This window comes from Anarrhichthys ocellatus, unplaced genomic scaffold (genome assembly GCF_004355925.1).
Source record: "Anarrhichthys ocellatus isolate YVR2014 unplaced genomic scaffold, GSC_Weel_1.0 scaffold7, whole genome shotgun sequence".
NCBI lineage: Eukaryota > Metazoa > Chordata > Actinopteri > Perciformes > Anarhichadidae > Anarrhichthys > Anarrhichthys ocellatus.
In genome coordinates, this window is record NW_022280037.1 from 8,886,379 (window position 1) to 8,912,248 (window position 25,870).

The 25,870-nt window shown below is 41.6% G+C and overlaps 4 protein-coding genes across 7 annotated transcripts; 2 read left to right on the forward strand and 2 right to left on the reverse strand.

Annotated features, from left to right (window-relative positions):
- Nucleotides 1-813: 813 nt before the first annotated feature.
- shda (Src homology 2 domain containing transforming protein D, a) lies at nt 814-5,404 on the reverse strand. Of its 3 annotated transcripts, none has more exons than XM_031848039.1 (8): nt 5,134-5,404; nt 4,112-4,361; nt 3,849-3,950; nt 3,516-3,678; nt 3,157-3,414; nt 2,900-3,074; nt 1,974-2,093; nt 814-1,807 (listed from the first exon to the last, which is right to left on the reverse strand). In XM_031848039.1, exons 2-8 carry the CDS (start codon nt 4,355-4,357, stop codon nt 1,621-1,623), a joined length of 1,251 nt encoding a protein of 416 aa, XP_031703899.1. In that variant the 5' UTR covers nt 4,358-4,361; nt 5,134-5,404; the 3' UTR covers nt 814-1,620. The 3 variants fall into 3 exon arrangements, with proteins under 3 accessions (XP_031703899.1, XP_031703898.1, XP_031703897.1); XM_031848038.1 differs by having other exon boundaries at nt 5,082-5,404; XM_031848037.1 differs by lacking the exon at nt 5,134-5,404 and having other exon boundaries at nt 4,112-5,074.
- A 94-nt stretch (nt 5,405-5,498) lies between these two features.
- Nucleotides 5,499-12,912, reverse strand: yju2 (YJU2 splicing factor homolog). Of its 2 annotated transcripts, XM_031848048.1 has the most exons (9): nt 10,968-12,912; nt 9,345-9,572; nt 8,932-9,032; nt 8,146-8,290; nt 7,833-7,967; nt 7,567-7,748; nt 7,143-7,293; nt 6,503-6,674; nt 5,499-6,274 (listed from the first exon to the last, which is right to left on the reverse strand). In XM_031848048.1, the coding sequence occupies exons 2-9, from the start codon at nt 9,366-9,368 to the stop codon at nt 6,153-6,155; spliced, it is 1,032 nt and encodes a 343-aa protein (XP_031703908.1). In that variant the 5' UTR covers nt 9,369-9,572; nt 10,968-12,912; the 3' UTR covers nt 5,499-6,152. The 2 variants fall into 2 exon arrangements, with proteins under 2 accessions (XP_031703908.1, XP_031703907.1); XM_031848047.1 differs by lacking the exons at nt 9,345-9,572; nt 10,968-12,912 and having other exon boundaries at nt 8,932-9,338.
- Nucleotides 10,949-12,181, forward strand: LOC116383897 (cocaine- and amphetamine-regulated transcript protein-like). The gene is made up of 3 exons (XM_031848077.1): nt 10,949-11,181; nt 11,422-11,502; nt 11,875-12,181. The coding sequence occupies exons 1-3, from the start codon at nt 11,050-11,052 to the stop codon at nt 11,980-11,982; spliced, it is 321 nt and encodes a 106-aa protein (XP_031703937.1). The 5' UTR covers nt 10,949-11,049; the 3' UTR covers nt 11,983-12,181.
- On the forward strand, nt 12,517-24,842 carry LOC116383850 (microtubule-associated protein 1S-like). The gene is made up of 10 exons (XM_031848001.1): nt 12,517-12,799; nt 14,757-14,852; nt 15,948-16,030; nt 16,606-16,743; nt 17,088-17,577; nt 17,823-17,909; nt 17,994-20,488; nt 21,038-21,179; nt 21,339-21,556; nt 23,128-24,842. Exons 1-10 carry the CDS (start codon nt 12,637-12,639, stop codon nt 23,281-23,283), a joined length of 4,068 nt encoding a protein of 1,355 aa, XP_031703861.1. The 5' UTR covers nt 12,517-12,636; the 3' UTR covers nt 23,284-24,842.
- The last annotated feature ends 1,028 nt before the right edge of the window (nt 24,843-25,870 follow it).

Here is a 25,870-nt window from a genome sequence, read left to right on the forward strand (position 1 = left end):
GAAAATAACCACTAGTTGCAGGCTTGATTTGACTTAAATGTTCCCATGTAAGCCTACTATTGGTAATATAATACAACTAAGTGTATAATAAACATAAGAAACCAAGCACTCGATACATTCAACCTGTAGCCGATAGCATCAAAGACGTCTAACATGCAGTACGAATAGTACAGATAAAGGTTTATCTTTAACTTGTTACCTGTTCGGTGCCTCGTTCTCTTGTGGTGCCACCGACACCCGCCGGTTACTAGGGGATCGGGTGACGCTGGTGTGGACCTTTTCATTGCCAGTAAGAGCTTTGGTCCCTGTTTACTTCCTGTCAGCTTCTGCACTAACAAATGCTGCTACAAGAAATACAAACGAGCCTATTTAGGTTCTTAATCATGTCAAGTTTGAAAAGGTCTCTACCAAAGATTGTCAATGAAAAAGGGATGGCCGACTCTGTGTCCCCGTTTGGTACACTTAGGTATTCCCCACTTAATCACTTAAAAGGTGACGGTTACTGTTCTGTATTGTGGCCCATATAAATAAAAAATATATCCATCTATAGGTACACAATTCAAAACCATATGCGAGACATTTTAAGTGATTCACATAAACAAGGAGAGATGGAAAGGAAGGGCATCAATACTGGTGTTAACACCACGGATGTGGACGTGTTGAAGTTGAGGAGATAAAGAGCACATTTAACTTACCTTCTCTCACCTCATCTCTACTTCAGTACAGGGACAGTATATGCTGTGAAATGCCTATTTCACAATCATTCATTTAAAATTCAGACACAGAACGCAAAATCAAACAACGCACAGACTATTTAAAAACAGACACTTTTATTTTCAAAAGACATTTAAATTCTTATAAAACAGAACAGTAAATAATCTACCAAAGCTCCTTGAACAGTAATGATCACAAAGCCAAACACTTTCAATATAATACTGCAGTTATTATTCTCTAAACTAGTACCGCAGGAGTCTGCTACTCGGTGAAGTTATACGCAGCTATATAACAGTCACAGTATGTGGAGTGTTTGCTTGATATTGAAACACTTGAAGGATAATAATAGTGTTGTTTGCAGTTACAGTACTTTCTACCGTCTATATCTAGTTTAAATCCCCACGTCTCACATGGAAATAACTGCTGCCTGGGTTGAAAACTCAACCTAGACAACACCAGTGTTATCCTTTAAGTGATCTGGCAGTGTAGTATATTTATGCTCTACAGTAAAAGAGACACGTCTCCATGCAATATTCTGTAGATTCTCCTGTCTCAAGGCAGCTCAAGACATGAGTTTGTCTTTTTATATTCACCTAAAAGTTCCAGCTACCAATCTTAATATCAATGATTACTGATTCTCAGGAGTCCATGGTATTAAAATAAGAGGATTTCAGTGACACAACCAGAATATTCATGAGGCACCGAGCTCTCTTATTAAGCTGACAGTGTAGCTCTTGGGGTAATGTTAAACGGAAAAGATAGCACCTAACAGTCCAATCTCTTGCGGGCAGTTCAGGTAGAATGGCGGTGAAAAGGCATGTAGGAAAATAAGAAGGAAATAGGTAAACATTGAGTATATATTGTATTCAGTAGCACCAATAGAAAGAGTACGCGAGTGCGTCAGTGTCAGAGGGTCTGCACTATGACAGGATACAGTAGGGACATGTGTTCGGCTCCTCTGATAGGCAGCTTGTGTGTAGTGTAGTAGTGGATGACCTCGGGGATGGTGGAGAAGGGAGGGCTGTTCTCCCCGAGCACGTAGCGCCCCTCTGCAGACCGAGTGAACTTCATGTGCATGAAGCCTTTACAGCTCCTGGCAGAGTGAGAAGGGAGAAGGAAATCTATCTTCTTAAGTTTGTAGTCCGGTAAATAAATACGTGTCAGACTTTATCATCAAAAGGGAAAAAAAAATAACACCAAACAGGAAGTACTGAGAGATTCGTCATTCACAGCAGGAGTAAGAGAGCGGAAGTGTCTACCTGAGTGAGAGCGAGTAGTCATTCCGGCAGGTCTGGCTGTTCCTCACCAGGTAGGAGCTCTCTTTGCACAGAGTCAGTAGACTCTCTGCCTCCGAGCGGCTCAGGGCTCCATGGTACCACCTGCAGGAGGAAACACGCCAACAGAAGAGTTTACTCGTGGACTGCCATTGTCTTCATGCCAATTACTTTGTTCCATCAACATGTTTCAATACATAAGTTTAGCTTTCAGCACTGAGGAAAAAAACCTATGACTGAATTATTTGACTTCTGTCTTTACTTGTAACTGCTAACCCTAAATGCTAAATAGGAAATCCTTTTTTGATGCCTGATTTGTGACTTTTGTGTTGCTTTAATTTTTAATCCTGCTCTACCACAGAGACAGTCGAAACAGCCCAATAACGTATACTTATAATGGTGGTAGCCTAAATGGTATATGCTTTTACTTCATCCATCAGATTTCAAAGCAAAGCCATGAATCGTGAGTTATTGTAATAAAAAAGGGAGTAAAGCCAGGGGACACATAACTACACACAACTAAAAGAAATACAACAAAACCCAGTGCTGCCGTCAACCTGTGTGAGCATTCCCAAAAGAAATTAAACCTTTTGGATCAACATACAACTGGAAAGTAATTTCCTCTGTTTGCTCAACTGTGAAGCTATAAAACAACCATTCAAATCCAACTTGTCCCACTGGAGGTGACAAAAAAAATCTTAACATTTTCCTAGTGACACACACACCGCACAGTTAAAAATAAAGATCAGGCATTTGCATTGATTGAAGATTGAACATCAGTTCACCCTTTAAAGACCAGCTGGACTCCCTCCAAGCATTCCTGAGATATCGCGTTAACGACAATGGACTGGACGGACGGCATGAAAACATTTAAAAACACCATCTTTTAACATTTGCAGACGTCCACGTACACTTGTCTCTCCAGTGGCATAGATGGATCCACTCTCTCTCCCAGGAGAGGAGGCGTGTCACCAACCAGCAGGAGTGTAGCCGAGTCAGCTGTGGATGATGCGGTGCCCGTCTTGGTGAGCCGGGTCTGGTCTGTCTGAGCTCGTGAGCGCTCCCGTTCTGCCCCTTCAAACTGAACTATGGCCAGACAGAGATATACAAGTAGGTAAACACACATACGCACACATTTGAAATGTATAGAATGACAATGTCAGTTTACCTGCCAGAGCTTTAGATATGTTGTCCTTCTTCCACTCCCAGGGCTGGTCGTATTCATCAGCCGGCCTCTCATCGTCCCGAGGCAGCCTGCTCTCTCTGCTCTCTATTTGGGCAAATCCAACCTCGACCCTCTGAGTTTGTTGTTGTGCTGCTGGAGCAGTTCGGTGGTAGTGACGAGGCCGCTCCTCGTACGGGTTATCGTATAACTGGCTGCCGTCTGCACTCCCAGACCTGTTATTCATAACGCTGAGCTGCAGTTCTGCACAATAAACAAAGAGTCAAGGACTTTCAAATTTTACCTGAAACCAAAAAAAAAAAAAAAAATGAAAATGTGTGAGAGAAAAATGTCTCATAACAAACCTGAGATAATCCGCTGGGCTTCAAATGGCTCCATGTAGCTGCAGCAGTCTGTTGATGCAGATTTGGGCTCCCAGTGTGGTCTGCCTCTTGGGTCTGGACGGACATCAAATGGATCAGAGTAGTCTGTTTCGGAGTCCGACGCTGCTGGGGCAGAAGGAATCACCTTGGTGGGGAGAGAGAGAAAATATAAGCATCTCACAAACGAATAAACTGGAAATATAACTGTGTGAAATCTATGCGTGTGTGAGAGAAAATGAGTACGCAGAATGAGATAAAGAAGGAATAAAGGAGAAATGCCAAGGAAAAGTAAAGCCGAACACAAACAGTTCTTACAGGTTCCTCTTGAATAGTCACAGGATTTAGGGGCACTTTGCAGCAGCCAAACTCCTGAGAGTCCACTTTAATAAGTCTGTGCTTGGGAGACACCACTTTCACCTGCAACACAACACATGTAAACACAACTTTAAATGTTCAAAATTCACCTCCGTACTCAATGTCAAACGGGAGATCTAGGAGAAAAGACTATAGGCTACATTTAGCGAGACACGGTAAAAACGTACTTCACGTACATGACTGTAAAAAGATGCATGTCATACCTCCACACCATTAGGCAGCACGGAACCGAATGCAGGGAAAGAGGGTAGGCTCACTGTGGCGCTACAGGGGCTGAAACCACCATTCTGATGCTCCTTATCGGGGTGTTGATATGGGTCCTCGAAATCTAGCTCCTTCTGGGCTCTGTAGGCCCTCAAAATCTCACTTTCACTGTAATCTGGCCTCGGGGGCTGTGGAGGGTCACGCCTGGTGCCGAAGTTTAGGTAGTCCTTCAACCACTTTGCCATGGATCTGGGAATGAGGTGGCAAACAGAAAGCTTGCAATTATTAAGGATGACAAAGTGCTGGAACATGTTTTTTGAAAAGAAAGAATTAGACAAATGACCACAAGATCTTGCATCAGGGCCATAAAAGATATACTCGTTGACCTAATTGCTAATTAAACACTGAGAAAGAAATAATGCAACACCAGCCAAATGTGTAACATTGAGTTGGGCCTATAGCAAGTATTATAAGTAAAGCAGGCTAATAATCCCCACGAGGACTTGATTGTCTTTAGCATAATATTATATGAATTTAGCTAACGCTAGAGTTAAATCCCCAGAAGAACTGATCATGCTCGGAGAAATAAAGGCGTTAGCATCAATCAATCAACAGGTCCAGCAGAAAGAGCCTATTTTTGACAACAAAGGTCAACCATTGACAATAGCTAGTTAGCATTAGGGGGTAAATTAGGGGGTTTCAATCAATCACATAACGTTATTCATCATAGTAACGCTAGATTAAGGTCAGCATTTTCTTCACTATTAGCACCAAGCTAAATATGTAGACACATACCGCTGATATGTTATTTATCAAAACCAAGTAAAGGGTTAAAGTAATGTGACTCGTACACTTGATGGTGAATGCTCAGTAAATATGCCAAAGCTAAGTTAGCTGGATAGCAGCTAACGTCGAAGCGGCTCAACCGTTGACTGACGTTGACTGCTAACGTTACTTCTTTACGCTCACCCTCTTTCTTTGCATTGACGGCGTCCCGTTCCAGTTATGTCTTCCAGCTTACCATCCGGCGTGTCGTTGTTAACGTTATTAGGCCTCAAAATAAAACATTGTTATCCGTGAAATCCGTTCTGCTTTCTCAGCCAAGCAGGTCAGTCCGCTAATGTTAGCTGGACCAGACGAGACCGTGGAGCAGACACAACACTCACTGGCGCGGAGGACTGTCTTAAAGGGGCATAGGGAGATGTTTTTGGTTGGCCGACATTAATGCTGTCAATGTGCAACGTTAGTGGATTTGTGACTCAGTGTGACTAGTACTTAATCCACAAATGCAATCATTTGTCTCACAGCTGCAGTTCGAGTAATTCAGACTGATGTGTCTTCTTGTGGTCTGATATATAATAACATATTGATGCAGATATGACAACCTTATAGGCATTAACTTTAATGGCAATGATAGAAAACCACTAAGCTGTATAAGAGGCCCTGAAAAGACAAGACATCGATGCTATTAATGCATTATTTGAATATTGAATATCTACAGCTCCGTACCAACAAGCAAACTCCCAGATATCATACTATCAACATTGCATCACCCAGCTCTAATAGAAATCAGATGAAATTTATGAATGAATAATTAAAATCACATTTAATGGTCCACACAAATGTTAAATTACATAGCATCAAAAGAGAGGTGTTGCAAGATATCAAAGCATGTCAAGGACAAGGAGTTGAAGTTAAACAGATTTTAATAAACACTAAAATATACACCTGATATTTTCATAGGGCAAATTTGACTCACAAAAAAAGAAAACATTACTATTTTTTTCAAGGTAAAATTCTCAGGAAAGTCCTTGAACAGCAGACTAAAATCCCTGCTAATGACTGCCCACCAACACTTTATCAGTCACTTCTTTAGAGAAAGGATATTTATAGGATAGACCCTCAAACTGGTTTATACGTGATTTTGATTTCTGTGCAGCAATTACAAAAATGGTCCAAATCCCTATATTTCTTCATACATCATTTATACAATTGTGTGTCCGTCGCTCAAATCAAAAAGACATCCCAAGCATCTTCTATTCATTCGCTGTCATCGCTGTCACTGTCTGAATACGCCCCCAGCAGGCTGAGAGAAGATGACCCATTTTGTGTGGTAACAGGCTTGGAGGCATTGTTGGAGTCAGCCGTAGACGCCTTTGAATCTGTAAAACAAGAGAAACAATTGCCGTGCCTTCCAAATCATATTCAAACTTTTGATGAAAGACGCAAACAAGCAACGAAATAAAATCTGGAAATGTACAAAAAGAAATAAGTTGGTGCTCATGGGAACAGAAACGGACAAAGGAAATAAATCAAAGAGAGGAACTAAAGATTTCAGCAGAGGCTATAAAAGAGTTTCATATAAGATGTAGGAGATACTGATGCGTTACCTGTTTGTGAAAGGGGAGCAGCAGCTGCTGCCACTGGTCTGGGTTTGTTGACAGCCACCGCTGGTTTCTTTCTCACGACCAGAGACCCCAGTGCCCCTTTACCGCCCAGCGTCCCCACACTCCTCTCCCAGCTCTCCACCTTGGCCTTCTTCACTCCTCCAGCTGAGGTTCCCTGTGGAAACACAGCATGAAACAATCTAGTACTTCCTGCTCATAGGACGGCTTCTTTAAGATGTACAATATATGCGTACAATCCAGCTTCATGGTTCGCTCTCCTTAAGCCATATTGGAGTGGTATTAAGAAACAGTTTAAAGTGTTCAACCAGTGAAACCCGGGGTGACTTTATTGTGAAGCCGCCACTTGAAACACGATGACTTTGTAACCGAGCTTCACACTGACAGCAATAGTTCATCAAGAATACAAAACAAGATGTGGTTATTTTTGGGCATCGTTTGTTAAATATTGCACGAACCAGAAGGAGCAAGAGGAACAATGAGCTCTCAGATGAAGGATTTCAGGCTACAGGACTAAAATATTGAGGGTTTAAATTGAAATATGTTAAAAGAAACCTTGACAGATACTTGAAGCTGTCATTCACTGAATCGGGGACACACTAGACATGTGAGTGGTCACACGTACCTGTGACTCTGTGGGTTTGACTGTAGTGAGGATGTCTGTTGGTTTGTCTGTGCTGGGTTTCTTTGACTCGGAGCTGCTGCTCTCCTCTTCCCTCTCTGAATCAGAGTCCGAGTCTCGGATTCTTTTCACAAGGGCACGATCCAGCATCTCTCTGTGAAACAATAAACGCATCCAGTTTTAATTGGGTTTTTAATGACTACTGCTCTGAGCTCCCACTGATATGAAGAGGAATACATATAATAAAACCCATTCAAAAACATAAGCAGAGATCAAAGTTGCATCTGTTAGCATTTGTTATGTATTCTTTATGTCCGTCAGTGTTTGATATCTAAATGATTCTAGCAAACACATTTTTATGACTTAAATGTACAATTGAAAAACATTCTTTAACTACCCATTGTCTATATAAACTTCCCTCACTCACATTGTCTCTCGCTCATCCTCTTCTTTCTCCCTCTCCTTGTCTCTCTTCTCCTGGTCTCTGTACCGGTCGATCATTCCCTCAAAGTCCACCTGAGCCTGCCTCTGGTTCAGCTCCTTCAGCTCCTGAAGGTTCTCCAGCACCTCCATCTCCATCTTGGAATCCTTTGTGCGGTTCTCCAACACCTTTTAGAGGATTGGGAAATCATCAACTCTTCATTCCTATTGGCAATTAAAAATAATAACAGGAAATTGCATTTAAACACTGACCTTCATGGGGTTGTTCAGTTCCTCTTCTTCCCTCTCCTGTACGACTCTCTTCTCCTCCTCCTCGATCAGTTTCTCTGCTTGGAAGTTTCTTGTTGCACCGTGCTCCATTGCATAGTCTGTGTTCTCTGGGTCAGTCTGTAGTCACAACATGTCATAAGGAAGTGTGAGAAACTAATTTATCCATAATGCTGGAGATGTCTCGTTCACAAAATAGCACAGACACAGCTCTATATATTACCTTTACTTACTAGTATTTGTTTTGTATCAAATCATTAAATATCATAGCTACAATCAGTGCATTGAATACTCTCACCTTAAACGTAATCTCAGCGAGGCATCGAGTACATTTGATGTAGAAACGGAAGATGGGAAGTCCCATGTACAGCTCATTCATCACAGTTTCTTTACGTGCATTGAACTTCTTCCCCTTGTAGATGTACTCTCCGCATGTTTTACACCTGCAAACAACCAGAGAGGCAATGCTGATGAACACAGTCACGTGACCCATTAACAGTGTTTTACCAAGAGGGCTCAGCGGGATCCTTACTTTCTCAGTCAACTTGAAAAATACAGAGAAACCATTTACAAGTTTAGTTTTACGAGGCCTTCATTAAGGCAATTTGTATTGTTGTCAACAGAGGCATACAAAATTTCCAGCTGCAACCTCCTTTGACTGTACTGCGATCTTAAAACTATATTCAGAATCAGAGCCAGATCATTACATTAGCAGGGACAATATTATGGACCAATTGTAGCTCAACGTACATGTATCAGAATCTCTGTACATGTTGGCTGAGGAATAACGGGCTTTGATTTGTTGATGTTTTCTAACACATGCTTTCTGGGACAAAGACGGATCCCTGGGTGGAAGGACAGAGCATCTAATTTCCCAAGCGATACCCCCTTCTCCTCTCCACTCAACTATTATTCTATTCAATGAGGCTATCAAGCTACTGGAACTTTGTTCTGAGATCCTGGATGTAAATATGTGACAACTACTGCTGTTTGTATTTGTGCATTGAAAACAAGCTCCTTTAACCATGTAATGAAACATCATCCAGCTGTGTGAGAATGTGGAGCGTGGATGAAAAACACAAACCTCATGTTGAATGGAGCCATCAATCTGACTACATATTGACGATCTTTAGGGAGTTTAAGTTTGGGGATTTTGGCTGGATCAAAATCCGGGGGGTAGTATTTCTGTGGAAGAAAAAAACACAAACGTGAGTAACTGAAAAGAGGGAAACATGTATTAAAACTAACAGTAAATATGTAGTAGCAGTAGTAACAATGGAGGTTGATTCCTGTAGAAAGTGACTGTAGCTGACACCTTATGTACATAAGATTTCGCAAATGAACAGTTGAAACAAACCTAGCAAACCACTACGGAATAGTAATCCTCGTTATTACCAGTACACTTAGCTTCAAAGCCAACGTTAGCCTGCTTGGCGCATAGGGCTAACGTTAACTGTTTTAACCGTTGCAAAAGAGGCACATCGTTCATATACTTACATTTAATACTTTTCTTTCAGACATTGTTGCTTTTGCTGGAAACCCAACGTGGAGAACAAACCGTTGGAATAATTAGATTGAGAGCTATTTCCACAACAGTGCTAGCTGCTTGTAGGCTGCACTGTACACTTCCGGTTGTCTCATTATTAGCATCACGAGCTGCACTTCAAAGTGTGCTGCTGCCCCCCTGCGGCAGGGGTGAGCATCTACAACAGCAGCCATCAGTTCCTGAAGGCATAAAACGTTAACATAAAACAGGAAGACAGTGATATAATCAGATGAATAGAGACAATTACAGGGAAGTAAAACATAATCATTTGTTTTCTATTAATATAAATATTGGCTTGTCTGTGTTAATTTCTCCGAAAGGGTTCAGTTAAAATTTGTTTTGTAATTTTCTCCTCCGATAGATATTCTGCTGAATGGTCGACCATCCTGGCACCACACTATGGCCTAATATTAATAAATGGTACGAAATTGCTCTGTGACCTGCTGTGGAAAGCAATGGAATAATAGAAATATACTCTTGTGATTATACTTTACAGTGTAATGAGATCCCAGTGCATCTGTCATGACAGTGTGATATAATGCAATGAAAGTTACACAGACACACACACATTTCAGAATAATCATATATCTGTAAAATAATTGAAATGCTAAAATACATTGTGTATTTTGTGTATATACAAACACACATAAATACTGTGCCAAACACCCCAAACCTCGAAATATTTTTAAATTGCTTTTATTCAACCTGAATGAGTCATAGGCTTCATATATTGACCACTGCCCTTATTTTGATCCTTAGCCTTTTTCAGGAGACAGATTGTCTCAATATAAGAGAATGAGAGATTGGATCAATATAATGGAAGAATTGTCATTGACATGGGGTCATACATACACACACACACACACACACACAGACACACACACACAGACACACACACACACACATACACACTAGAGGGCAGTTAAGGTTATTCCTACAAAAGGAAATTGGATCCTGATAACAGATTGGTGTCAATGTGGGTTAACCTGAGGTCAGATTTCAGTCTAATTGAACAGCGGTGACAAGAGAAGATAGGCAGAATAGATTAGCAGCAAAAAATTGAATGTTTCTAAAAGTTACCCTCCACAAGAGGTAGTCAATACTATTTCATGTTTAAGATAAAAACCTAACTGGGCTGCGTTCTTTTCCGATTGGATTTGACAGATTTACAGTTTTCCGAAGTGTAACTTTTATGATGTGGTGGGATTTCAGCCTGATTCTGACACATCAAAATGACTCATGAATGAGTCAGATGTGTGTTGAACTGAAAAGGCTTACTTTGCAGACCATAGATTGAGATTTCAAACTGAACTAAGATTGGAATATGGTGATGAAAGTTTAATTCCCACTCAGCAAATAAATTACGTGATCAAATATGTTTTGTGAAATGTAAATCCACCTTCCAACCTTCCCTGATTTCATCCTGTCAGGCCCCTTCCTCTAAAGATACAAAAGGTGCTGAGCAGTGTCACCAGTGTCGAAACCTTTCATGAATATTTCAGAGGGTGGCTGATGTCAACAGCAGCCGTAAAGCGCCTATAAAGAGGGGGTCCCTTTACAGAAGACGTCCAAACCTTCACAGAGCAACCGCAGACTTCCCACTCCACTTTTCTCCACTCGCCAAAAAGAGACTGCTTCAATTTTTGTGTCAGCACCATGGTCGGCGCTCGGGCTCTCCTCACGGTCACCTGCTGCTGCGCCTACCTGTGGCTCGCTCATGCAGAAGACTCCTCCATGGAGACGCGCTCGTTGGATTTCCCTCTGAAAACCCAACAGGAGAAAGACCTGGTGAGAGATTTTACCAGGGGTTTGGATGTGAAATGTCAGCAGGATGAATGAAGGCTGTTGAACGATGCGCAAAAATAAACATTGTTCGAGAAAGTGACTCTCTTACAAAAAGATTAATAGCACACGCATAAAAGAAAACGTTGATCTTTTAAATTTAAAGAATGAGTTTTCCTCAAAATGAACACGTGTCAAGTTTTAATATATTTGATGAATATTTTACTTTTTGGCATTTCTTTGCAGATTGACGCGTTGCAAGAAGTTTTGGAGAAGCTGAGGAGCAAAGATATGCCCTTAGAGAAAAAGCATGGTTGGCTGCCTTCGGTAGGTGTAAGATATTATAAAACTGCTTAATTAGTTTATTATTTCCAGGACAGAATATGTTTATTTATAAATACATTTGAAAAAGTCTATGTTTGTGAAATTCATTGAATTTATAATATCTACAAATATGCTAAAATAGAAGATTTTCGTAGATGTGATTTCTGGTGTCTCAGAGCATATTTGACGAGGATTTGTCCTGTTCATAAAATGTATTTTGAAATAAGTGTTTGAACATGGAAATCAATGCATACGCATAACCTTCTGACTTTTGTATGACCATTACTTTTGAAACACAGTTTTTTTTTTATCAAGAAAACGAGTGAACAACAATATCCCTATTTTCATGAATTTATGTTGCTTTTGTCGTTCCAGTGTGACGCCGGGGAGCCGTGCGCCGTGCGTAAAGGCGCGCGCATTGGCACGCTGTGCAGCTGTCCCCGGGGTACTACCTGTAACTTTTATGTTCTCAAATGTTTGTGAAGGAAAATAATGGGAAAAATTAATGACATATGTGATTATAAATGATGTTTTTATTTGACAAATTTAGACTACAAAATGTTACGTTATGTTTTGAATAGATCTAACGTGTTCTTCCACCGTGGAAGTTATTTGTGTGGGATTGTGGCATCTTGTGAAATACTTTGTATGTTTTTGTCATAAATTATTTTCACCCCTGTAATTGTGTTTGTTGTTCCTGCTATGGGGGAGATAGCAAAGCTATAAGCAACGATTTCTAAACACATTTGTAAGATAAGGTCAATAAATAAACTAAATTATATCCAAGTGTTTGTGTATCTGTTGTACTGTTATATACAAACGAGGGGTTACAGTATGCAGTATTATAAAATGCACCACCTCAATTGTAGTCTTGAAACTAGAGGATCGTCATTTTCCCGCAAAATCCTTGTTGGAAAATTGCTTTTGATTACAATTACAGCACTAAAAAACACTTATGGGACGACAATAAAGAAAATATATATTGATTCGTTTTTGCCACGCGTCATCAATAATGCCGCCTCTAAACATTCAACAATGCACGACTGCATTCCGGCACACCAGCTGTCATCTCTCTCTGCAATAAAAAGCGCTGTCAGGATTTTTCAATGACATCACATCCAAGAGCAAGTTTCCAACATGGCGTCCAGCCGGGTGTCGGAGAGGGAGGTCCAGGAGGAGTCGAGGCGCGCCGCGACCGCAAACCCCGACTTGAGCCTCCACAAATACTCCCTGCTCATCATTGTAGGACGGACCGCAAACCTCAGACAGACGGGACCCATCAGCAGGGAGATTGAACGAGGTACGTTTACGTCAACGCCTCTTAATGCTTGCTGCATGTCGTTTTGCTTTTCTCTATATTTGGATAAAATACTCAGAAGCCTGCAAGTTCTCGTCGACTGAATCATCATCGAGGATGCTACACTGACCCCATTGCAGTGTTTATGTAATTGTATTCACCCCGCTGATCGGAGGATGCGTCATCTGGCAATACTCCACAATCAGCATCACCTCACCCCTCTGGGCACATTATAATTAAAAGCAGTCTGCAGCGGGTGGTTTGTCTTTTTTCTCAGTATATCGTTATACAAGGAGAAGCTTTGGGGGAAATGTTGCATGGCGAATATTCAGTCCAACATAGCCACTTGTAAACGATGTGCCATAACCTTTGTGTGCTAATGTACAGCTGTAACTGTGGAGACTGCAGGCAGTGGTAGACAGACTGTGTTGTACTGTGTAAGCAAACAGCTATAAATGCAGATTTGAGTGCAGACAGTTTATGTGCATACAGGCTGTAGATAGATAAGGGAACAGCGGAAACACGAGACAGATACAGATATTTATCATTTAGGCCTATAAACATTTCATGGCTGCATCTCCAAAATGTCAGTTTTTCATGAAATAAGAAAAACAGCCTTTTTTTTCAGCAGTGTGACATCAGGCATTTTTTAAAGGTTTTGGCAATGTATTTAAATGGTTTATTCATCTAAAGAATAGTCTAAAGTTAAAATCACCAAATGGTTTTCTTCTTTCTTATCTGTTGTGTAATACCCTCACTGGCCACTTGATTACAGCTGCTCTGCCATCAATGTGAACACTTTCACAAAGCTTATGAGTTTTCAGTTTTTGTTGATACTATCAGATGATTCTACTTTAGGTTTCTTATGATTGTAAATTTAGTGGTGCAGTTTTACGAAATATTTTTGACCCAACTCAACCCCTTTCCATTTTCTTGTAATGAAAAGTTTCAGTCCCAACACATTGAAAAGAAAGAACCATATGTTTGAATTTTGACAACATTTAACTATTACACCTTTGATGGTCTTCATGTAGACTCCAGTTAATAATCTGTTCCATTTAGACGTTACTCATGATTTGCGGCAAAAAAATAGAATGAGAAATATTTACCATTTTAATGTTTTTAAATGTCCAATACTTATATGGATTACTTCAGTGTAATCAAAAATGTCTCCTATCAACTTGCACTTATACTTGCATAAATGCCTAAATCGACATACACTGGTGTTTGAGTTTTGTAATGGAAAATTTCTACTTAGTATATTGTCTAAATGCTTAAGTGCTTGTACTATTGCTCTGAACTTAACATACGTGCTGAAATGTATCTTGCTGTTTGTGTAATAGAAACTTGATATTCTTATGAGTAGAACGGTTTTATTTACTTGTTGTGATACATGCAGTCTATCATATGCTTGCATCATGAGACTTGTGATCCATGCAGCAGCTGAATGTCTGCCCCCATATCCTCTTCTTCTCTGTGTTGGATAACAAGTACCTATTGTATATTCACATGTCCTATGCCTTAAGGATAAAACATATATGTCTGTGTGTCTGTTGTAACACAGATAAAGCACCTCTTATACTTTACTACCATGGCCTGCACGGCCTGAAACAGGATGTTCCAGTACACAGGCCCCAACCCTTGATCACTCTTGTATATAACTCTGTGTGATTTTTACTTCTGGAGTGCACACTTCTACAGAGTCCGAGTGACTCTGTGTAACTGTGCCTCTTCTCTGGCCAGAGAATAAATACTTTTGAAAGACAAGTTATGTTTGACAATATTCTTCATTTCAGCTTAAAAAGACTCAACAGCGGGCAAAATAATTTTCCCACCACAGTTTACTAGAAAATGTACAAATTTCACACTGTGTTTTGTGAATATTTGGACCCTTATGTTGTTTTTGACAGAGTGAAACCGATTGTTACCCCATGTGACAGTGTATCTTTTATGTCTCCAGGTATTCAGTCATGGGACATCGACTTAAGATCCTGTAACCTGAATCTCTATCTCCAAGAGTTTCTCTCCCAACACACGGCGTCTTTCAAGGGTGCAGGTCAGTAATAATAAGTTAATTTGACCCTTTATCGCGAAGAAAGCCACGTGCTCATGGTAACTCTCCAGTTCGACTGGTCTAGGGTCCACAAGGAAGGAAGGAAGGAAGGAAGGAAGGAAAGTAGAGGCGCAGTCGAGTGATTGTTAAACATGGGTGGGCCTGTCGAACAAAAAACAATGGAGAACTGTAACCAAGCTGTGCCACCTCTCTTTCTGTATGCAGCCTTTTAGTATGCAGAGCCAAGGACAACCAGGGAAAAAAAAAAATTAAAAAAAGGGAGGCCAAATAGCAGCCAAAGGTTGCCTATGTGGTAAATATTACTGCAGCTACTTATCCTTTAATAATGGTTGAGCTTACATGTTATTTTAGGGTTTTGTAAAACAATTAGGCCTTTTGTTTTAGCTTCAGAGGCTGTTGGGCAGATTTTGTTATCTTTGCACCAGAGCCAGGCTAGCCGTTTCCCCATATTTCCAGTCTTTATGCTAAGCTAAGCTAACCGGCTACTGGTTGTAGCATCACATTTAGCACACAGACGCGAGTCAGGCATTGATCTTCTCACCCAAGTCTCGGCAAGAAAGCAAGCCAATTTAATTCACAAATTGTCTTGAATCACAAAAATGTTTCACATTTAAACTCGTGCATGCTGCTGTTTCACAAACCGGTGAGCCAGTGAGGAATGGCAACCACTTTTGATTCTGACTTAAAGAAACGTTGGTAATTATTTGAGTCATTATTTTCCAGTTGGCTGTGTTCCCTCTGTATCCTCAAAGGTTCATCCAGTTCCCCTCAGACTGGATATTCACTGCAGATTGAGTTAATTTGGCATCTCATCCTCAGACGGTCCCTCTGACTCAGCAGTTCTTCCTTCCTCTTTTTCGTTGAGGGAGTCAATCTCCCGCCCGGGTATCCCAGTTCGCTTTTTTTTTTTTTTTTTTTTTTTTTTTTTTTAAATTGACTTCTTTGAGTTCCGCTCCTATTTGCCTCTGGCCTCTTGCCCCCTGCTCAGATCTGACTTCAGCTCTTGTTATCTTCCCCTTGGCTGTCGGCCTGTCTGTCCCTTCATTTCTAATCTCTGTTTTTTCTCTGCCTCCTCAGGGCAGAAGTGTCTGCGCCACAGTACCAGAGTGTTGGACACTCAGGTGCTGATCAGTCCATCTCAGGAACAGGTTCATTCAGAGGTGAGGGGTTGAATCCTGACTCTTTCAAAAATACTTGGGAGTTCTTGAATAATAGTGAACCAAGCCAGGTGTTATCGTGATGCAGTGATGCCGAGTTCAGATTGGATTTAAAAATGATTTTGTTGCTTCTATTTTGATTCAATTCTGATAGTCTCATGATTTACATATGATTATATATAGTCCAAATATACTGAAGTATTCTCATATTATTGTAATGAGGGCCGCAGCATTTGTTTTTTCACAACAGGTTCAACCTGTGATTATTTAGAGTTCATGTCTTCAAACGGCGTCTTTTGTCAAACAGTCCAAAAACCAAAGATATTTAATTGGCAATAATATTAAAAAAGGTTTTACCAGAAAATGATCACATTTAAAAAGCTAAATACTATTTTTGCTTGTGACTCAAATGTGATAAATAAATTGTTAAAACAGTTACTTTTAAGCTGATTGAGCTCAAAAGGCCTGTTATGGATTATTCTCACTCTCCTTGTATTTTATTTGTCTCTGAAGCCTTTCTTTTACAGTTGATTATGGGGAAAAATAAAAATCTTACCATCTCTGTCTGTCCTGGTCAGGTGTTTGCTCTGCTGTCCAGGGAATCGGCCCATAAGCTGTTAATCTTGGCTGGTCAGAGCGTGGAGGAAAGTGGAGACCTGCTGTTTCACAGAGGACTGTTCTCACCACAGCAGCTGAAACAAATACTAACAGAGCAGGTACGACAAAGTGTCTCTCTGGCTTTTATTTTCCGCACCAATAAATGTTTGGATGCTTTTTCAGCTGCTTTGAATTGAGTAATTGTTTCATAGTTTATTTTACTGCTAAACTCAGAAATCATCAGCAGCAGCTTCTGCGTTAAATATAAACAAACGTGTCATCAAGATGGGGAAGAGAAGCTGACCTATATTGGATTTAGGCAGACTCCGATGTTAATATTTGAGAATCAACAAACAGCTAATATTGTATTTATTTATTTTATGATAATTAACATTGGCCCAGCTGGTTCATCATTTGGCCTGTATACTAAAGTATCTAAAAAAAAAAAATGCTCTGATTGTAGTTCATAGATCAAGAGAGCTCTGCCGCCTCCTCCAAACTCAGTTTGACCCTCGGCTGTCCCAACATCGGCCAGTGGAGGAAGACTCTCTTGGGGAACCAGCCATTCACGCTGCACATCAATCCCCCAGAGGTGCTGCCTGCCATGGAGGCTCTAGGGGAATTCACCTCCCTCATCTCTGGTACTCTTTCCCCTCCATCTCCCTTTGACCTCTTGCCTCCTCCCATCACCGTGGGTTTTCTCAAGCTGTCCCGCCCCTGCTGCTACGTGTTCCCCGCTGGCCGCGGTGACTGTGCCTTTTTTGCCGTTAACGGGTTCACGGTGCTGGTGGATGGCGGCTCGGACTCTCAGGCCTGTTTTTGGAAGCTGGTCCGACACCTCGACCGGGTTGATGCCGTTTTGTTGACGCACATTGGGACAGAAAACCTCCTCGGGGTCAACGTCTTCCTGGAGAGGAAGGTGGCTGAGTTGGAGCTGAGCTCTGATATCAAAGGTAAGAAGTCAAGTCCATTCAATCGTAAAGCCAAAAATCACAAATTTGCCTCAGCCTCAAACTACACAGTCGTTTTACCAGATGTCCACCTGTGTCGGTAGACCCTTGGTTTGGATAAGGAAAAACTTTTAACGGGGAAAAAAAAAGTAAAAAAAAGTTTGGGATGTGTGTGTATTCATCTTTACCCCTTTCGTGTTCAAATTCCCCTTTTGTCTCCGTGTCTTAATATTCTTTTATCTGAACAGATGACTCGTCTAAGAGGTTAATCTCCCCAGAGCTTGGAGTCGTGTTCTTAAACGCCCCCAGCAGGCTGCAGGTGGATGAACAGCCTTGTGAGTGATGCAATAAAACTTACTGAAGTAATTTCTAATGTGAGTGATTGTCATCAAGTTAAGTTGTCATTCTTCTCATGTCAGGTGTGGATAATGTACTGAAGAGCACACACCAGGCGGCCCTAACCCTACAGTTGTTAAAGAAGTTAGACATCAGACCACAGCCATTGTTTCGCCCGCAAGGGGTTCCCATTGAACCGCTAACCCTGTTCCAGAAGATGGGAGTGGGACAGCTGGATTTATATATCCTCAGCCCTGGCAAAAACAGCCAGGAGTACCAGACACTCATGCATAACTGGCCTGACGCAGTGTCATCAGCATCCAAATCCCAAACTCTCCCTCTCACCACCCTGGCTTCAGTGTCTGCCCTGCTGGTGTGGCACCCAGCGTGTCCCCAGGAGAAGGTAGTCAGGGTGCTGTTTCCTGGTGTTACCCCACAGGCAAAGCTGCTGCTGGGGCTTGAGAAGCTAAAGGGACTGGCCTTCCTCCAGAAACCCACAGTGACCACTGGGGACATGGAGAGACTGGGGGAGGACAGAAAGCCCAAGAAGACAGAGAACCAGGACAGCGGCAGGTCACAGGGGAAGGAGTCAACACCCAAACATGGAAAAGAGTCAGGAGTTAAAGAAGAGGGAAAGGAGGTACTGGTTAGGGAAAAGGGAAAAGCATTAAATGGACCCACTTCAAGAGATGCTGATAAAACCAGAATCAAAGACACAGGTGTGAAGCAAAGAGGAGCATTGTCTGAGAATAATACCTCAAAGAAAGGAGGAAGGAAGGATGGGAAAAAGGAGGAGAAGCCTGGGAATAACCAGGAGAATGGTTTTAAGAGGACCAATCAGGGGATACATGATGTTCTCCCTGTCAAACCAAAGAATGGAAATAAAACTAAGCTCAAAAAGGAAGCAACAAATGACTCTAAAACAGGGGTGAAAAAAACAAGAACACCATCAGGAAAGGATGCAAATAATGGAAAGACGGTAAATGTAAATACTGCAACAAAACCTGACACTGGGAGAGTTTTGGAAAGCCCACAGCCAGGGGGTTTTAATACAGAGCAGCACAATCAAAAAACAGTGAAAGAGTCTGAAGAGAACCCCTGTGGCTCCAAGTCGTCTACCCCGGAGGATATGACAGACGATTTTCTCAGGCTCCCGGAGGAAACTGAAAGAGGTGAGGCGCAGGTGGAAACGGCAGATAAGGCAGATAAGGCAAAGCAAAAAATCAGTGAGCCAGGAAATGAAAAGAGCCTTGGAGGTATGAGCAAAGAGAAGAGTATTGTAGCTGAAGAAGCTGCAGGGATAATGGGAGGAGCGAGTGGTGATAATGGAGCGCAAGACCAGGCTGGGACTGGAGAGAAAGCTGATGTAGATCTGCAGAATGCGCATGGAAATGCTGCCAAACCAGCAAAGGTTACAGGATTTCCATCTCCACTGAACAAGGCACCAAAGAACGAGTGCACAGTCCAGCTAGACTTAACCCCGACCGAATACACTCTCCTGGACGGGGCTTTGAGAAACAGCCCTCCCTCGCGATCCTCTCCAGAGAACCAGGCCCCTGTCAGCCCTGACGGTCAGACCGTAGAGCCTGCCTCCCCTGATTCACGGCCCAACAGTGCAGGCCACACTCCTTACTGTCTGTCCCCAGATGATGTGTGGTGCAATAGGGCAACTCTCAACAGGTTACAGGCCCAGATGGGGGACTTGGAGTCAGCTGATGACCACCAGCCAGATGGATCATCCAAGCAAAGTGAGGGGCAGTCCAAAAGCAATCCGGAAAGTCACACAAACCCAAGAGAGAGGCAACTAAGTTTCCTTTCTTTGGGTTCATTTAAAGAGGGACCTTCAGACCCCTCTCCCTCTTTCACCAACACCACCACCACCACCACTACACACTCCATGCCAGCAGAGGTGAGCTCACCTCAGTCCACAGAAGTAGACGAATCGCTGTCCATGTCCTTGGAGCAGGGACCAACTACTTTGAGTCAGAGAGAGGGGGATGACAGTGTTCATAACTCCCACTCCAATGGGGGCCATTTTACTGGGATGTCTTTACCGATAAAGAAGCCTCCAAGATCTTTAGGGCAGGGTTCAGAGATGGGTCGGCCTCCAGCTCCTAACTCACTTAATTTTGAGGCGTCAAATCACGATGTGGATCTATGTCTGGTTTCCCCCTGCGAGTTCAAGCATCTTAAACAGCCTGACTCCAGCTCGTGTGCTAGCGAGCCCTCCAGAGGAGCCTTCGTTCCACATCATCATCACGGCAACAACAACAACAACCCCAAGGATGCATCACCTAGTGAGTCGTGTGCCCCCGTCTGCACGGAGGACTGCCCGTCCACCACAGCAGATGGATGTCTGGACTCAGATGAGGATGAGTCGAGCAGTGAGCCGTCTAATTCTCCCCATAATCTCCGCTCTAGTCAGGCTCTGCCCCCAGACCCTCTTCCAGCCCCTCTCAGGGACAGCCCGCCCCTACCCCCACCTCCGGACACATCAATGCCTGTTCCTCAGTCTGAATCCGACGCCAACGGGAAGAAAGCAAAAGCCACTGGAATGCGGGGGAAAAAAACTCCAGCTGTGAGTTTGTCTTTTTAACATAAAGGAAAAGTCTGTGTAATATGGTGCATGAGTTCACATGTGTATTTAGGAGATTTTTTTTCCTGCCCAATACAGATTCAGATACCTGAACTTGCATATCGGCTAGTATCGATCCAATACCAGTGTGTTAAATAGTCGTCGCTACTCGTTTTACTGGTGGGATTTTCCAGTATGAAATATGGCCAAATTGCTGACATTTTGCTCGCTCTGGCTAACGTTACAGTCTCCTTTAGCACTCTCAACAGAGATGAGAAACAAGAGAGGGATGGCGATGTCGGTATTGCAACAACTCCAGTATTCAGACAACATTTCTGGTTAACTTTTTTTATATTGTAGCTTGAATCAAGCCTTAGTGCCCTCGTGCCATACAGAATCATAAAAGTATAACATTGTGTCCACTTTAGGTATTTAGTCCTGTTCAGTTTTTAACATTATTATGATTTTGAGGATACAATTAATGTTTATTATTATGGCTAAATTGAAATCTAACATAAAACCTTGTGTACAAATTTGCTTTTCTGTTGCCAGGTGGTTGAGGCCTCCCAAAGATCAGGCTCAGGTAAAAGCAGGACAGGGAGCCAAAGTGGAGTCACAAAGGGGAACGTCTCTTCTACTCGTACGTCTTCGTCCAGCACCCGCTCAGCACCAGCAAAATCCTCACCCTATCCAGGTAGGAGGTGTAAAACGTGAATCATACTAAATACTGTAGAATTTATCCAATACCTTTCCCTTTTCCCCCTTACTCCCAGTACTTTACAGACTTGATGTGTGTCCAATGGTTTGTATTGAAATGTCTATCAGCAGTTTATCCTCTCTCCCCCGGTCACAGGCTCCAAGTCTACCTCTGTTGGCGAAGTCAGTGTGTACGTGGACCTGGCCTATATTCCCTCTGGAGCCTCCTCTCCAACAGTCAGTGTGGACTTCTTCAGATGCGTTCGCTCCTCCTGTTACATCATCAGTGGTGACAGCCAAGAGAAAGAGGAGCTAATGAGGCATACACTGGACGCACTACTGGATGCCAAGATGTCCTGGCCTGACACTATGCAGGTAGAAACACGCACACGATTAGATTCTTGTACATTGAAACATACATTACTTGATGTTGGTGGTTAGCTTATATAGCAATAAGCTCTTCTGAAGAAAAAAATAAGCTCTGCTTGTTTTCAGCTCAGATAAAGAATTATTTTTGTCAGATTTAAATGACTACAGAACCCATGAGCCTTTGACAGCACACAAACAACTGATTGATTCTTGCCGTTGTTGAATGCCAAGAAAATAATCTCTAATCTCAAATCAAAATGATAAGATAAAACAACAATTGGCCCATTTTGTCAGAATTCAAAATAACTGCCATTCAGGCAGTACTCATACACTGTTTGTAGTTATAGTCATGAAAAGCAATGCACTATAATTCGTAAATAACCCACGTAATCCATTTGTATGCAAGTAGTTTTGTTACCTAAACAGTTTCTGCACTACGGGGGCTTGTATTGCTGGACATTCATAGGAAAATGCACCAGATATCATACTAACTGTTGTATGAGGATACTTTGTCCTGTTAGCTTTTGAAAGCTACTGCTAAGAGTCATGGGAGCTGCAGCTGCTTTTTATTTATCTGTCGAGTTGCTCACATTTTTATTAGTTTAGCTTTTCAGAAAGAGACCCACTGTTGCAAAATATGTGTACTGTAATATATGGTAAGTCTATATACAGTAATAGAGGCAACAGTACAAATAATGTAATAGAAGCTAACCTGGAAGAGGTGTGGGTCTTCAGCTCTCTATATATTCAGTTTAGAACAGCTATTAGACTGTTGACTGAAAGTATATTTGAGATTTCATTTCAGTAGTCCACATACGTTTTTTGTCAGACCCTAATTTAAAAGCAGATTTGTTTTCTTCTTTCATGCTTTACTCATTGTTTTGTGGGTTCTGAGTAAATCATGCTCACCTGAAACAGGTACAGATACAGGTAGGCAGGCAGCTACTGGTCCAGGTTCCAGTAGCTAGTTTCAAAAGCTCAAAAGCAAAAACAGAAGACAAGAAACCAGCATTGCAATTTTGACCAACTGGCAAGGAGTGAGTGGAAAATGGCCGGTTAAATATCTGCAGAGCTGATGAGAGAAAGTGGGGACAGGTGAGCAGGCAAAGTCAGGCGACTGTGACTGGAGGGAAAGGGGTTATTGCAGGGCAGCAGGGAGTGCCTATAGATGTGAGTGAGTGAGTGAGTGAGTGAGTCTGAGGGCATCTGGTGGACAGGAAGAGAATGGCAATGGTTTGAGGAAGCGGGAGGGAGGGACAGAGAGTCAGAATGAGCCCATAGATCCCCCTCTGACAGTGCAAAGATGATCATACAGACAAAATGGTGGATACAGAACATATACAGAAATCGATTTCAACTAATTAAACTGAAGCCAGTGCCTAAATTTGCTGGTAACTGGAGCCCAAACTGCAACCTATGCATGACTGTCTGCAGATACGGAAGTCATAGTTTAATGTGTGCAAATGAATGACTTGAAGACTGTAGCCACGGATACTGACGAACGACTGAAAGTGATGGGAGTCAAATATAACCTACACTGCAGATAAATTTCCTCCTTTTTATCCGTCTATCCGCAGGTGACAGTGATTCCTACCTTCGAGTCGGTGCCGATGCAGGAGTGGTACCAGCAGACCCTGGAGAGACAGAAGGAGCTGGGCATCACCGTTCTGGGATCCAACAGCACGGTCGCCATGCAGGACGAGACCTTTCCTGCATGCAAGATAGAGTTTTGAAGACTTGGGGATGCAACGACGGAGGGTGAATATGAGCTGAAGGATAGAAGAGTGTGTAGAGAGAAAAAAAGAGACAGAGTTACAGAAAGTTAGCAACAAATATTATGGGGAATTACAGAGAATATATGGCCCCTTTCTGCACGAACACAACAAACATGGAACTTTCACCCATTCCCCTACTGGTTAATCACTTCTTTGTGGGCTACTTTTGCACCAAAAAGCCCTTCCTGTGGGGGAGTATTGCATGATTTTTTTTTCAACCCATGACCCTGTGCACAACAGGAGAGGAGATCACACTGGTTGCAAGAGAAGCATGTTGGTGTGCAAACGTGTGGATCCACATGAAAGCTGTGATTTTAGATTAGTCAATATATATAGCATACATGGGGTTAAAGGCATTTTGTGTAGGCTTGTTTTATTAATGCATTCAGCACTGAAGAGTGATAGTAGTGCTACGTTTAAGGGCCCATTTTGCTGCTTTTCATGCCACATTTACCAGTTGACGTCCCTTGTCCAGATACTCCCAAATGGCAGGAGTGTGCAAACGTTTGATTATGAAAGCATTGTGGTCGCATTGTATTGCTTTTATTCATAAAAATGATCTTTGTCTGATTTGCACAGATAATGTATGTATCGTAAAAAGAGAGTCTTGCATTGTACTTGTAATGAAGAGTTCCCAGTGTGTGGTCAGGTGTTTGTTGTGAGCACTGTAAGCAGACATGAGGTGAGCTGTGCTGTGTGTTGTACCTGCTTTCAACAAGTATTGTGCCTCAGTGGCTTCACTGTTGACCTTGCCATCTCCGCAGAGCAAACTGACGAGATGCGATGTATCTGATGTTGAGTGATAATCTGAGATTATTGAATCTGAGATCATTGAATCTGAGTGTGCAACAACAAATCTGTTGACAGGGATTAGAGTACCAGATTAAGTTTGATAGCATTACAGCAATCATCTCATTAGGAACGGTACTGTAATTGTAATCCATTACAGGAGCTTAAAATCATGCTAATCAGGAATCCGACAGCAAATGCTTTTGTAGAAATTGATGTTAACTCGTAATCTTTCTAAAAAAAACATTAAAAGTGATGACATGTATTTAGATTGTTGAAATGACGGATATGATAATATAGTTTATCGTAGACAAATATTTCGCACGGCATAAAATCATAAGTGAGTTTAATAACAGCTTTCTATGCTGTGCTCTGTCAATACGAATAAATTAGATTGCATTCATATTTGGAATAAAGTAATCCTGATACGGAAACTGAAATTACTGAATGGTTGTAATCAAATCGACTGCGGTACACTCCAACACTGTATTTTATGAGTCCCTAATTTCCTGGAAAGTTTTCTGGAATTAGGTATATTATTCGTTAATAGTTGTTAATTATTCCAGCATACAGTTTGACACATGTAAAGGGAACATTTTCCAATAATAAAAGACTAATGAATGGAATATTTACTGTGGTCTAAATGGAGCAGTTCTTTCAAGGAAATTATTCTGGAAATATACAAATGCTTTTCCTGTAATTAGTATCAAATTATTAAGATTTTTCCTTCACAGGAAATTATGAAGACATTACAAATCTGTAAAATAAAGCACACATATGTAATGTGATGGATTACATTGTATTCTCTCCAGACCTGTCTGTCCACTGTTTTTTTCTTTTTTTTTTTTTTTTTTTAAATTTCCTTTTGTCCTAGTCTGGATGTCCAAGAACGGGTGTCATATTCTGGGATGTAAATCAATCACAACTGATTGTCTCAGTTCACACAAATGTGGCACACAACAGTTTCCTCAATACCAAAGCATGAGATCACAAAGACGCCACCAACCACTTTCCCCTTCGTCCCCAAATACATAAAACAAATGTAATTTTGTTTCTGTATCTCTAAATGATCTAAAAGACATTTTATAATTATATAAATTCACAGTTAAACTTTTGTCATAGGATTGTACTATCCTTGAGATTTGTTTTATTTTGTGAAGTCATAGTTCTTTTCTTTTTATTACACTCTTCTGCAAAAGGCTGCCAGATTAAATGATGTATTGGCCACGGGGGGATGAAGTAGAGCTGTAATTGATTGACAATTACTTGAACCACAAGGTAGCAAAGTGAATAGTAACTATGTGTCCCGCATGTATAAAATACTGTATGTACTGTATGTTGTTTCATTCATGATATTCATGAAGACGGAGAGTAAAGCACTGTGGCAGAGCGGGGCGATGGGATGAACAAGTAGAACCTTTCACTTTGTAATTGTCTGTAAGTAACACATACAGTAACAATGTCCAAATGTGTGGGTTGTGGGGCCGGGACTAATGTATGAATAAAGAATGTGCATCACCATTCAAACGTGTCTGTTGAGAGTCCTTGAAGTGCAATGCTGCTATTCTTTTTCCCTGGACGGAGAAACAAAGATCAACTTAACTACAGCAGCCTGCTGCATTCTACCAAAAGACTTTTAGGTATTTTACTGCAGGTGAGTTTGATAACCTTCAACTGCATCGACTGTTATTCGGTATGTGTCATTGGTTAAGTTTCAATTATCGATCAGTGCGGTTTTGTCCGTCGATATACTTAC

What these genes read in the sequence shown, in the direction of transcription:
- LOC116383850 (XM_031848001.1), top strand. Translation starts at nt 12,637, where the DNA reads ATGGCGTCCAGCCGGGTGTCGGAGAGGGAGGTCCAGGAGGAGTCGAGG. An exon ending in GCAGGTGGATGAACAGCCTT is followed by an intron (nt 17,910 to 17,993) that starts GTGAGTGATGCA and finishes TTCTCATGTCAG; the next exon opens with GTGTGGATAATGTACTGAAG. An exon ending in GGGGGAAAAAAACTCCAGCT is followed by an intron (nt 20,489 to 21,037) that starts GTGAGTTTGTCT and finishes TTCTGTTGCCAG; the next exon opens with GTGGTTGAGGCCTCCCAAAG.
- shda (XM_031848037.1), bottom strand. Translation starts at nt 4,423, where the DNA reads ATGTTCCAGCACTTTGTCATCCTTAATAATTGCAAGCTTTCTGTTTGC. An exon ending in AGCCCAGCGGATTATCTCAG is followed by an intron (nt 3,415 to 3,515) that starts GTTTGTTATGAG and finishes TTTATTGTGCAG; the next exon opens with AACTGCAGCTCAGCGTTATG. An exon ending in GACTACTCGCTCTCACTCAG is followed by an intron (nt 1,808 to 1,973) that starts GTAGACACTTCC and finishes TCACTCTGCCAG; the next exon opens with GAGCTGTAAAGGCTTCATGC.
- LOC116383897 (XM_031848077.1), top strand. Translation starts at nt 11,050, where the DNA reads ATGGTCGGCGCTCGGGCTCTCCTCACGGTCACCTGCTGCTGCGCCTAC. An exon ending in CCCAACAGGAGAAAGACCTG is followed by an intron (nt 11,182 to 11,421) that starts GTGAGAGATTTT and finishes ATTTCTTTGCAG; the next exon opens with ATTGACGCGTTGCAAGAAGT. An exon ending in AGCATGGTTGGCTGCCTTCG is followed by an intron (nt 11,503 to 11,874) that starts GTAGGTGTAAGA and finishes TTGTCGTTCCAG; the next exon opens with TGTGACGCCGGGGAGCCGTG.
- yju2 (XM_031848047.1), bottom strand. Translation starts at nt 9,173, where the DNA reads ATGTACATAAGGTGTCAGCTACAGTCACTTTCTACAGGAATCAACCTC. An exon ending in GAGGATGAGCGAGAGACAAT is followed by an intron (nt 7,294 to 7,566) that starts GTGAGTGAGGGA and finishes ATTGTTTCACAG; the next exon opens with AGAGATGCTGGATCGTGCCC. An exon ending in TGCTCCCCTTTCACAAACAG is followed by an intron (nt 6,275 to 6,502) that starts GTAACGCATCAG and finishes CTTGTTTTACAG; the next exon opens with ATTCAAAGGCGTCTACGGCT.